The 12,312-nt window shown below is 44.6% G+C and overlaps 3 protein-coding genes across 4 annotated transcripts in view; 1 reads left to right on the top strand and 2 right to left on the bottom strand.

Moving 5' to 3' along the window:
- On the bottom strand, nucleotides 1-3,182 carry LOC108055802 (probable RNA-binding protein 19). Its single transcript, XM_017139325.3, has 4 exons — nucleotides 3,035-3,182; nucleotides 715-2,981; nucleotides 528-650; nucleotides 1-458 (listed from the first exon to the last, which is right to left on the bottom strand). Exons 1-4 carry the CDS (start codon nucleotides 3,068-3,070, stop codon nucleotides 116-118), a joined length of 2,769 nt encoding a protein of 922 aa, XP_016994814.2. The 5' UTR covers nucleotides 3,071-3,182; the 3' UTR covers nucleotides 1-115.
- Nucleotides 3,183-3,954: 772 nt separating this feature from the next.
- Nucleotides 3,955-9,860, bottom strand: LOC108055795 (O-acyltransferase like protein). 2 transcript variants are annotated; one of them, XM_070218878.1, is made up of 11 exons: nucleotides 9,739-9,860; nucleotides 7,983-9,081; nucleotides 7,304-7,482; nucleotides 7,042-7,250; nucleotides 6,578-6,981; nucleotides 6,028-6,119; nucleotides 5,876-5,974; nucleotides 5,567-5,823; nucleotides 5,281-5,475; nucleotides 5,056-5,225; nucleotides 3,955-4,651 (listed from the first exon to the last, which is right to left on the bottom strand). In XM_070218878.1, the coding sequence occupies exons 2-11, from the start codon at nucleotides 8,893-8,895 to the stop codon at nucleotides 4,167-4,169; spliced, it is 3,003 nt and encodes a 1,000-aa protein (XP_070074979.1). In that variant the 5' UTR covers nucleotides 8,896-9,081; nucleotides 9,739-9,860; the 3' UTR covers nucleotides 3,955-4,166. The 2 variants fall into 2 exon arrangements, with proteins under 2 accessions (XP_070074979.1, XP_016994803.2); XM_017139314.3 differs by having other exon boundaries at nucleotides 3,956-4,651; nucleotides 6,040-6,119.
- Nucleotides 4,660-12,312, top strand: part of tyn (trynity) — an 83,350-nt gene continuing 75,697 nt past the window's right edge. Inside the window, exon 1 of the mRNA XM_070218879.1 lies at nucleotides 4,660-4,679. The gene's annotated coding sequence lies outside the window, so the exon portion shown is untranslated. The remainder of the gene's footprint in view (nucleotides 4,680-12,312) is intronic.

Genomic DNA, 12,312 nt, shown 5'->3' with positions numbered 1-12,312 from the left:
GGCAGGGTTTTCTCTCCATTTGATTTTATAAAATTATAATTTATATTTTTGTTTACATCTTGTACTTTATACATCTGAATCAAACTTTAAGCTAACTAACTACGGGGGATTATCATCATCGTTCCTCCTCTTCGTCGTCATCATCTTGATTTGGCTGCACACTGCCCTCCACATCGAAGAAGGATTTCCTGCTGCGTTTCGCCGACGCTGCCGCCTGGCTATCACCGAATTTGGCCGCCGTTCGCTTGCGCAGCTCCTCCACGTCCTGGTTGTCATCGTTGGCGCTCCACTCGAGGACCAAACGGCGGCCGTACAAATGGGTACTGGCGCTCAGAGCATCGAAGGCACGCTTGGCCTCCGCCTTGGACATGTAGTCAACGAAGCCGAAGCCGCGATGCGCCTCCTCGCCGGTGGTGGCCTTCTTGGGAATCCTCAGAGAACGCAGCTCGCCAAAGGCCCTGGAAGGATTTCAAATATATAGTATCAAGAATTGCCCCCACAGGTACTTGAATATACACTACACCCACTTGAATATGTCTCGAACTTCGCGGTATTGCGCCTGGAAGGGAATATTCCGCACCAGGATCTTGGTGCCAGTTTGCTTCTTCTGCGAGGCCAGTCGACGTTGTGCTCCCTCGTTGTCTTGGGTTCTGGAAAATATAATAATAATAGGGTTAATCAAGTGGATATTCCCTTATGGATACCTCTACTTACTTGAGCACCCGATCGCTGCGCTTGAGCTCCACGGGATTGCCATCGATGTGGGTGAGCTGCAGGTTCTTGAGCGCATGCTCGGCCACCGAGTTCTTTTTGAACTGAATGAAGCCATAGCCCAGGGAATTGAAGTTGCGCGGATTCTCGGGATCCCGGCGTTTGGCTATCTCCACGGTGTGAATGGTGCCCAGGTGGCGGAAGTGCTGCTCCACCGTCTCCTGCACCGTCTTGAAGTTCAGATTGCGCAGGAAGAGGGTGGTGTTTGGTTCCGGTTCATCATCGGCATCTTCTGCAAGAGGCTTCTGCTCCTCCTCCTCCTTTTCCTCCACCTTCTTAACCTCTGGCTTCTCTGGCTTTTCCTCCTCCTTAAGTTCCGTTTTGGGAATCACCGGCTCGCCGCTGAGCGTCTTGGTGAAGACCTGCTCGGGTGCCCACTCCAAATAGAGCGGGGCATTCTTGAATTTGCTGTAGGCCAGCTTCTTGAAGGCCTGCCTCGCCTCCAGTGGATCACAGAACTCGATGAGCGCCGTAACGCCGCTGGGCGGAAGGACAATCCTGCCAATCGGACCAAAGCGACTGAAAATGGGCGTTAGCTCGGAGGTTTCGGTGGCCGCCGGCAGATTCTTGGCCAGTATCACAGTGTTGGAACGCTTTTTGGCCGGCTCATCGAAGGCATTCAGCCGGACGCCCTCCTCCTCGAGAAAACGCTTCATCTCGATGACTATTTGGGTTTCGCCGAGAGCCAAACGCACGGCGGCACCGCTGCCACCGTCGCTGGTGTCCAAAATGCGCTCCTTGGAGGTCTTGAATTGCTTGGCCAGTATTTCGGCAACCGCATTGCCACCCAGGAACAGGGTATTCCAGCCAATTGGCTTCTGGGCGCTCTTCTTCAGCTTCAGCGCCTTCTTCTCCTTGAACGACAGACTGGCATCGTTTTCGTCCAGCTCCTCCTGCGGATTCTTTTCGATATCCTTGCCGGGCAGCAGGTGCAACAGGCGGCCATGGAAATCCGTGCCGTCCAGGCTGTTGAACGCCTTGAGGGCGTGCTCCGGCATCATGTAGGTCACCGTGCCGAAGCCCTTGATCTTTCGCGTCAGCTTGTCGACGGGAAGATTGACCTCCACCACTGGACCAAATTGCTCGAACAGCTTGCGGAGCTCCTCTTCCGTGGTGGTGTAGGCCAGATTGCGAAAGAATATGCGGCCGGACTCGGAGATGTCGTCCTCCTTGGACAAACTGTCCTGCTGGTGCTTCCACTTGGCATTGCCTGTCGCCTCCCCAGCGTTCGTTACGGGTTGCCCACTCTTGTTCGCCTTGGTCACCTTGTTCTTCTCGGTAAAGTCGGAGAAGAAGACCTGCTTGCCCTTGATGAAGCTCTTGTTCTTCAGCATCCCCTTGGCCATGTCCTTTTCCGTCTTGAAGCCCACGTAGCAGAAGCCGTGCACTTTGCTGGGGAGACGCACGGAATAGGGTTTCAGCGGCTTGAAGAACTTGAGCACCTCCTGGCGCTTCGTGTTGTACGGCACATTGTGAATCTTGATGGTGAACAGCTCCAGGTTGGATTTGTCCGACTTGGTTTTGCTTTTGGTTGCTCCCTTGGAGGAGGATGTGGGTGCCGCCATCAGGGATTTCATGTACTCCAGATCGCTGATGGGCTTCTCGGCCAGCTTGCTGGTGTCGCCGTCTTCCTCCTCCTCCTCTTGGTCATCTTCCCCTGCATCGGCATCCACGCCACTGTCATCCCTGCCAGCTGGTGGCTCCTCCTCATCTTCATCTTCACCATCCTGCTGCTCCTCTTCCTGGTTGCTGGCCACGCCCAAATCGTTGCCCCACAGGGTGCGCGACTTGTCGTGCGCCTGCAGAAACTCCTGGAACTCGGGATCATCCTTGTGCCTGCCCAGAATCTGCTCCACTTTGTCCAGCTTCTTCTCCTTGTTCTTTTTCTTGGCATCCTTGGCCTCCCTGGCAGCCGCCTCCTCCTCCTCCTTGGCTTTTAACTTTTCCAGGTTCTTCTTGCTGTCCTTGGCGTACTTGCTCCAGGATTGGGGCTTCTCCTCGCTGCCCAAAGCGGCACAGGATTCGACGCGCACCCGGCTGGTCTGGATGCAGGTGTTGTTGAAGTGTTGGATGGCCGACTGGGCCTCCGCCTCGGAGCTGTAGCCCACGAAGCAGAACTGCCGGAATTTGCCATCGGGCGTGTATTTCAGCTGCAGATCCGTAATTGTTCCCTGGGCACCGAAAATCTGACGCAGTTTGTCCTCGGTGATCTGGAATGTAGCTGTTTTACTCGATTGCTAGTGAAAAACAACAGTGTACTCACATGCTTGGGCAGCTGCTTCACTATAATGCGCGACATCTTGTGGGTAAATCGTAATAATTAAGCTTTAAATTCAATTTAAGGGCATTTTTGTTTACGAACAAATCAAAACACGCGCACGTGTATCAGCGGTCTGTGCTGGCAACTTGGCTATTTTCAAGCCAAATGAGGCTGTTTTCAGCTAGAAAAAGTTACTAGTGATGGTTAATGTGTAACCAATCGATATATTTGAAAATCGAATAAATCGAACAAATTGCGGTAATTAAATTAACAAATAAATTAGCTTTATTATAGCGTTGAGTGATGGTCATTGTAAACTACAAATGTGTAACCTATCGATAAATTTGAAAATCGAATAAATCGAACAAATTGCGGTAATTAAGTTAACAAATAAATTAGCTTTATTATAGCGCTTTTCAAAGAACATTCAAAATATCTCATTCTCCAGCTTTTGCAGTTCTTTGTTTGTGGTCCGTACAATCTTACGAAGTTTATGCATTTCATGATGAAACTTTTCATCCTCGAGATCGTCCTCGTTCGTTTCGGCCTTCAACATTGCGGATACGGAATCAATAACTTTCTGCTCCTCATTCAGAACCATTTGTACGTCTAACTTCATAGTCTTTAATCTACTGATGTAACGTCGGCGTTCCCAAGTGGCCAATTGTCTTCTATATGTGTGGATTACGAGCCATATCAGCCAAATGATACATATTAGTATCATTCCAAAAAAGAGTAATTTGAAGGTGATATATTTGTTATACGAATACATATTTATAATATCTGACTGTTGACTCCTGATGACGTTTAAATAATGGAATAATTGTCCAAAAAAATTTGTAGAACATTTTTCAAAAATAATATACAAATTGAAATCCCATTTTTGGTTTAGGTATATTTTATTTCAAACACTCCACTCGCACTCACGAAACCCTCTTAATATATACAAGTATATAACACATATTTAGGCCTAGGGATATTTATAAACATTAGCTGACATCGTTATGTGCATTATTTCGTTGCAGACACGGGGCACAAAAAAAAAAAAAAACAAAAACTCAAATTTGAATATGGGTAGCTCGTCCAACAATTAACGAAATCGGCTACCCAACGGCTAGATATTCAAACAATTCGATCACTTTTTGAAGCAGATCTTGAGGATCCGAATGACGGGCGCCTCGAAGAAGGCGGATATGACGAAGGCCGAGCCGAAGGACACGACGGCATTGCCCAGGAAGAGGGTCAGGATGAGGGGATTGCTCAGGTGGACGGTGCCGCTCATGTGCGAGGAGCAGATGAACATGATGATGGGGTGGATCAGATAGGCGCAGTATGTGAGCCGCGACAGGGGCCACATGACGCGATACGACAGGATGGCATTCACGGTGGGCGCCAGTCCCCAGCAACAGGACAATACGATCCAGACCAGTCCGCATCCGAAGGCGGTGTGGGCCACGCCCACATAGAACGCGGTGCTGACGGTGCTCAGTTGTCCCTCCCAAACGCCAAAGACCACGATCAGGAGCACAAACAGGCTGCCCGCCCAGAGGGATAAATTCAGTCGCCGGGAGACCAGCGGTGGGGTCTTCACCTTGTACAAAACATAGCCGGCGCACATTCCTGGAAAATAAACAAGGGATCAAGACGGGTGAGTCAAAAGGATTATAAAATATATTATCGATATATTAGAGCTAGCAAATTATCGATATTTTCGATATTTTTATAATATTGATTCGATAATATCGATGTTTTGTAGGAAAAATATCAAGAAATAGCAAACTGTCCATATTTTTTCAATATTAATTATAAGCAAAAATCTTGACTTGATATGATCACTTTATATGATCATTCGTATCATTCGTAGCTTTAAATCAATTATTGCCAACAGAAGCAACTTGGATTACAAAGTTTGTCTGCTGCACACACACAGTATACAATTATATTTGCATGGTTTAACTTACTAATTTTATTTTCTTTTCAAAGTTATGTTATGATATAATTTTTAAGTTCAATATAATACTCACCCACTATATAAGATCCGACTCGCTGCCAGGGTTTGTCATACAGAAAGTCAAAGGACTCGAAGGGCAGGGCCACTTTGTGGGTGTACTGGTGCTGCAGGGAGATAATACCAGAGATGCTCCACGAGCTGAGTAGAAATACGATTAACGTGACAGCCACGGCCTTAAAGTACCTAAAAAAAGTTAACTTTAATAGGGAACTCAAGAGATACATGACCATTAACCCACTTTCTGGCCAAGGCCAAGAGCAGAGCAGCCATCATATAGAACTGCATTTCATTGGCCATATACCAACTCCACATCATGCACATCTCCGTCTGTGGAAAGTAGTTGTTTATGTACAAAATATTGCGCCACCAATAGACGCGGCATGTGTTATGCTCGATTTTGGCCGGTTGAAACACCGACGATTCCAGGCCTTGTCTGAAAAATAAGTAATATTAAGATATTGCAAGGGGCTCTGCCGTCGCGCTGCCAGCAACACACACTGTGTAGAAAATAGAACGCAACTCACCTTACGGCAAAGTCATTGAAGATGACCACAAAAAGATAAACTGGAGTGAGTCGCAGATAGCGATAGAGCAGCATCATCAGGGACTCCGAGCAGCTGCGTTTAATAAAGAGACAGGTATCGTTGGAATGCTTGCGATCCTGCTTGAGGTAGAGCAGAGTGACCAGCAGGCCGCTGATGAAGAAGAACGAGTCCACCGAGAAGGTGGCATTGCCAATCACCTGATACCAAAAGGAACGCTCTGTGATGACCCTTTCGAACTAGGATTTAAATTTGTTATTAATCATAAAGTTCATAATTCCAAGTTCTTACCTTATTTTCGCCAATGGCAAACATCTGCAGATAGGTGTGAACCATCATGGTCCACAGTACAGAGAAGACCCGCAAGCCGTGGAGACAGGAAGTGTGGGTCTGTTAAGGGAATCCAGCAGTAGCAGATGAATTGATCTTTGTGGATACGTTACCTCTAAACTTACCTCCTTGGTCTTGTCAATATTTAGGATGGCCTTGGCATTGGTTTGCAAGGCGAAGCACAAGAGTATTTGTTGGTGCAAAGCTGGATGGGATTTAAAGGGGGATTAGAAATAAATCAGGGTTCGGAAAATAGCACACAATGTAAAAACTTTTTAAATGTCAAAGTGTTAAGTTCAAAAAAAGTTATTGTATCCTACATATGTTAGAAACATAAATAACACACACATCTCATTTGTGTTATTTACACGACGTGTTTTTTACACAGCGTGTTTTTAACACAAAGAGTTTTGGAACTGAATATTGCAAGGTTTTCTAAAGTAAAAGAAATGTAATTTTTATTTGTGTTAAAAACACTGTGTGTAAAAAAAATTCGTGTTAATAATACATTGTTCAAAAAACACAAGTGAGCTGTGTGTGATAACTATTATTTTTGACATTTTAGCACTTTTGAATTTTGCTCACGCTGTAAAATACGATTTTTCATGTTTTTAACATGTGTGTTAATCTCCGAACCCTGAAATAAATGTAGATCCTACTCACCAATAGGCTGCTCTGCCTCAAAGGTTCCAGTGGCGCCGGCACAGCTTCCCGTTTCCACAGCTTGGTAATCGGTCATTTCCGATTTACCCGCCATCGAAGAGGAGGTGTTGGGGTCACCAACCACACCGGGCACCCCATCCGCCATATCGGTTGAGTCGCCCGATCGCTGTCTATTCCCATTCACATCCATTTCGGGCCCATCGGTCGCCGCATTCGTGCTGCCCAAGGGACGCATTTGAAAGAGCTCGAAGGGTTTGCCATAGAAGCCACCATTCTTGGCCGCAGTTCCATCGCACTTGCCACTAATGGCCGCAATCGGGGCCACCACCAGGCGACGTTCGTCGATCTTCAGCTGGTAATAGGAGGCCACCAGGATCACCAGAAATAGTGTGAGCATAAAGCTACTGCAAGGGGATAAGAGGTTGAGTATAGTTATAGCTTATAGGCTATATATTATAACCCACATGAACACCTGGAACTTGAGCTGTCGCCAGTGACTATATAATCCAGGCACCGTGCGGACATGCAGAACCTGAAGCGGAGGTTGCTGCATCGAGTTATTGTGGGCCCCCAAAACGGTCAGCATTCGAGCATATGGATCCAGGGACAAAATAGACTTGACATCGTGGGCGGAGCAGGATTTCGGCAGGCATTCGCCTAGACTCAATAGCATCTGGATTGGGACGAAAAGCATTAGCTGGATTACTTTGGAAAAAGAAAACCCACCGATCGATTCAGTCGCGGCAAATGAAGCGCCACATCGGCCACATAGAACTCCAGATCGAAGTGCTTGCGCTCCTCACTGGAACTCTGGCGATTGAGCTCATAGCAAAAGGATAGCTGACCCAGCCACTTGTCGTTGCCGAAGAGCAGCTGACCGCGATATCGTCCAGATGAGTCATAAGCTAGAAGAACCCAGAAAATAAACCATTTTTTTAAACGTTCATTTGACCTCCATAGTGAGCGAAGATTCAGTCTCAAATTCTCTAAAACGAGACTACTTTCGTTCCATATTTATCTCACAAAACAAGTATACACAGAAAATGTTAATATTATTAATGAGACAAAATGCTCGATATTTGATTAATTTAAATTCGATATTTTCGATAGTTATTTGATCTTTTTTCGTCTTGATTTCAAGAGCGATTCTTCTCGAGTAAGTGAGAACACTCATTAGTATTAATATTATATTTAATATTATTAATTTCAAAACATTCTCGTTATTTGATTAATTTAAATTCGATATTTTCGATAGTTTTATATATATTTTTTTGTGAGCACTATCGCCTTGATTTCAAGAGAGATTCTTCTCGAATAAGTGACAGCACTAATTCTGAAACTGAGAACGTTTCGTCTTGGACTTTTAGAATAGATCTTAAGGAAGGGTTTCGGAATCGGATCTTACCCTTTTGGGCCCACTCGTAACTGGAATGCAGGGCCGTGAGGTAGGCCTGCATCTCGAGGCCGCAACCTGTGCGAACACTCGTCCGAATCTCGGAGATCTGCCAGTAGAAGTGATCGTACAGATTGGCCACCAACTGGAAGTAGTTGGCCTGGCCATAGAGACTCTCGGCCATGCTGCCGTTGCCCGTGCCATTGGCATTTGCGCCCAGATACCGATTGATGCTATTGATGGTACTGCCCAGGGTCTTTAGCTGCATATCGTCATCGGCACTCTGCTTGAGCAGATCGCGACCCAGTTTGGGCCCCGTTTGGGGTTTGCTTCGCAGGATCTTCAGTATGTGGGTGCTGGAAGTGGTACTACTGGTTATCCCAGGAGCTACAGTCGTCGTTGTGGTGCCCGGTAAAGTTGCCGTTGTTGGCTCCGTGGACAGCTCCACATCCACCGTATCGTTCTCATCGGGATTGGAGGGACTGTAGCTGGTGTCGTCGGCGGAGGAGGAGGCCAGAACATGCTGCTCCTGACTGCTGAGATCCCCCTTCTTGATCACCTCATGCTCCAAATCCTCCAGATCGCCCAAATTGAAGTCGAACGTCACCGGATGCAGTTCATAGTCCTTGAGCGGATGCGGTGGCTTCACGTACTCAATGCTCGGCAGGATCTTCTCAAGCGGCAGGTAGGGTTTCTTCTTCAGCGGCTTCAGTGGCAGAGTCTCGTGTGTGTTTAAAACTAGTGGTGACTCGGTTAGGTGCTCCTCGGACTCCTGAACTTCATGGAGGATTGTAATGTTGCTTCCCACAAACCGATGTCCTGTGAGGGCCTCTGCCTCCTGGCCACGTGTCTCATTGGAGGAGTCAATCGACTGGCTGGAGACGATCAGTAGAAGAGCCACTAAGGCAATCCTTGGGTATGGCATATTTGCCAATGGAAAGTTGGCTTCCTTTGGCCCTTCCCCGTTTCTCTACTTCTGAGACTCTGGTTGCACTCGCTTTTGGACCTCTGGGTTCTTGAAAGCTCTGGTGTCTTTGGGCTTAGGTATTCTGCTGGTTTTCCCGCGGTTTTTCCTTGTGCTCCTCCGCTGTCATTGTCGCAATCTCAGTTTCTGAAAACGAAGGCTTCATCATGATAAGACATGATAAGATTCGAAAGAGCGAGGAACTTGGTTTCACTTGTTTATCAATCGATTTTACGATTTCAATTTTGATTTCTTTCTATGGAGGCTGTCTGCGAAAACAACGAAAAAAAAAACTAGCAGCTAGGCTAGGGGAAAATTGCAAAATTTCCTGAAAACTCAAAAACCGAAAGAGAAAAACTTGTTAAACGTGTTGTGGTCGGTGGCCAAGCTGGAAAAGCGTCGACGCGTCGGGAGGTTATTGGTATGGTATCATTGCTTATATAACTTCCGCGTATCAATTCGCCAAGATGGAGTGCCGATGATCATCGGCCACTGCCCACTGGCTACTCTTGCACCATATTATGCAATTTTTTCGACTTGAATACAGATTTCCATAGAGATTTCAGGAGAGTTCTTGAGCTTATAGAGAGCAAGAGTGATTAGAATGGCCGATTTGCTATGGTAAAAGTGAAAGGTAAGGGTCGGTTTTGCCCCACACACCCACTCTTTAGTGCAATACAATTGTTTTCCCAAGCGAACAAACAAAAAAAATAACACAATCCAAGTGGCAATTGGATGGACAAACATATGTGTGCAAGCCAAGCCAATCCAAGCAAAACCAAGCCAATGTAAAGAAAAGCCCACCGAAATGTGTGTGTTGTTTTTTTTTTAGCTGGACAGGTCTTTTAAGTTTTGTATGTGATTTTTGTTTGGATTTTTTTTTGTAATTTTTTGGGCTAGACCACGACGACAACCGAACCGATGAAAGTAAAAACCGCAACTGATCAAGCGCCGCCAACTTTTGCATCCAAGAGGTTGGGAGCTGGGAACTGGGAGCTCGGAGCTCGGATTCCGATTCGGATTCGGATTGAGACTCGGATTCGTGGCTATATGGGAGTTTTCTGCGACTCCCGAAGTGTGTGGAAAAGCGCTATAAAGCAAACAAGCAGAAGGCATATTATGTGCACTCGCAAAAACCTGACAACTGCAAAAGCAACTGCCTAAATGAAACCAAACGAATGCTTTTTATGATCAATTTTCGCCAGCAAAGAGAGGTGATCTCGGTTTGGTTTGGATTCGATTGGATTGTAGCAAAGTGGAGTGGAGTTTGGCCGAGAGTGGAGTGACCTGATCGGATAACTGGCAGAACTCGCTCCCCATATGCATGGCCCAAAACAATTACCACAATAATAATAATAGTAGTAGTGGCGGCACGACGACAGACAGGCACCTGGCATAAAAATGTCGCAATAATCCAACATCCAAAATCTAAAATCCATTCATTCGTACCGCAAAACAATGTGTTCAATGTCCAGTGGAAAGCCTGACAGATCAACTTTATCCGCCTCTTGGAACACTTTCGATTGCATAAAGTTTGTTTGCGAAATGGGATAACCCAGATTGCAGTGGGATAAGTTATCCATACGATAGAATATAGAACTTGATAGAACTAGAATATATATTTGTAAATATATATCAATTGAATGAAATGTGATCAAATGGATATAATATTGATAACTAGTGAAATGTGATTAAAAAGATATAATCAATATATCAATTGAAAAAAATGTGATTAAATAGATATAATTAATATAATCAAAGAAAACAAGGATTAAATGGATATAATCATAATACCACTTAAAGATAATATGATTAAAAATATATAATCAATATATCAATTAAAGGAAGAATGATCAAATATATATAATCTATATATCAATTGAATGAAATGTGCTTAAATGGATATAACCAATTTATCAATTGAAGGAAATGCGATTAAATATATCAATTAAAGAAAAAAGACGTCTAATAAAAAATCTCATGGAAAATTCGGAAAACACCTGCCAACCTCCAGATGCAAGTCCCCAAAAAAAGAGCAATCAACCAAACAACTGGAAAGCTAACCACCGAAAGGTTGACAAACTATTTCACGTTTCTTCCTTTGCATTGCGTCTGCGTTTTAAAACACTTAATGCGTAATTGGACTTGGGACTTGAGACTTGAAACCAGAGACGCGACTTGAACATGAAATACTTGATTCCAGCGGAGGTCCAACACCTGAGATCAGGTGATCTCAGCCAATTGCGTTCGTTGGGTAATTGGAAAAGTTTTTGGCCAAGCCAGAAGTCAGCCGCAAAGAAAGCGACTCATTAGGAGATAGACAATCAGCATGTTGCAATGCCCAATAGATGAAATGAAACAAACGACCTCGGCTTTGCGAAATGGGTAGATGAGGCTCCAAAAGATGATTCCCTGCACAGAAAAGAATAAGTTTAATATTTACAGGTCAAATGGATATTATTATTATTATAAAAAATTATTCAAAAAATGGAATGCTAAAATTCCACAGCTGTCATATGATATTTATTTTACTGACCACAGTAAAGTATTGGAAAACTCCTTAAAAATTAATATCATATTAATATGTTACTTTAAAACAGTGTCTAATACAAGACCAAATTTTTGGTTGCATACTTTTTGAATACCTTCCATTTCCTTTTACAGTTCTTTTTCCTTTTTCACTCGAAATACCCATCAAATAGATTTAAAGTATCTAGTTTCTGGTCTAAAATGACATATAAAATAATGAAATATGTATTGTAGACCGTATTATAAATAGAAATATATAACAAATCGATGGTATGTGGACCAAAATGACATCTTAAATCGATAATTAGACCGCTTTTCTTTCTGTGTGATTCCCCAATGGGCACACACCCCTGGTTGTCTGGATTTTGGGATCTCTGGATCAGCACGAGCCGATCGACAACGAGGCAGTGTTTCCAATGACTGGGCAGCCTGGCAGTTTGCAGTTGGCAGTTGGCTGACTGGGTGATGGTGATAGTCGTCGTCATTAAGTGAGTGTGCCAGCGAGTGTGGATTGGTAAACGCCGGAGCCGTATTTGTGATGCAATTTGCCAGAAACTCCATGGTTACGCTGGCCAGGCGGTGGAACAATAAAAAACAGCAAGCCCCGAAAGCAGAGAAGCCAGCGAAAAACCGAAAGCCGAATGGCCAAAGCACGCTAACAAATTTTCTTTGCCAATACCGGAACAAATTGCAACCGATGCGATTGGTTTTCCATCGTTTTTGCCATTGAGTGTCTTGCAAAAATTTACCAAAATGCAAATTACTGGCTGCAAATTAATGAAGAGAATATTCTCAAGAAACCAACAACACCTGCACATATAATATATATAATACAAAGTCTATAAGATA

Source organism: Drosophila takahashii, chromosome X (assembly GCF_030179915.1).
Source record: "Drosophila takahashii strain IR98-3 E-12201 chromosome X, DtakHiC1v2, whole genome shotgun sequence".
Lineage (NCBI taxonomy): Eukaryota > Metazoa > Arthropoda > Insecta > Diptera > Drosophilidae > Drosophila > Drosophila takahashii.
Note: the sequence above shows the minus strand (reverse complement) of the source record. Positions and strands in the feature narration are given on the sequence as shown.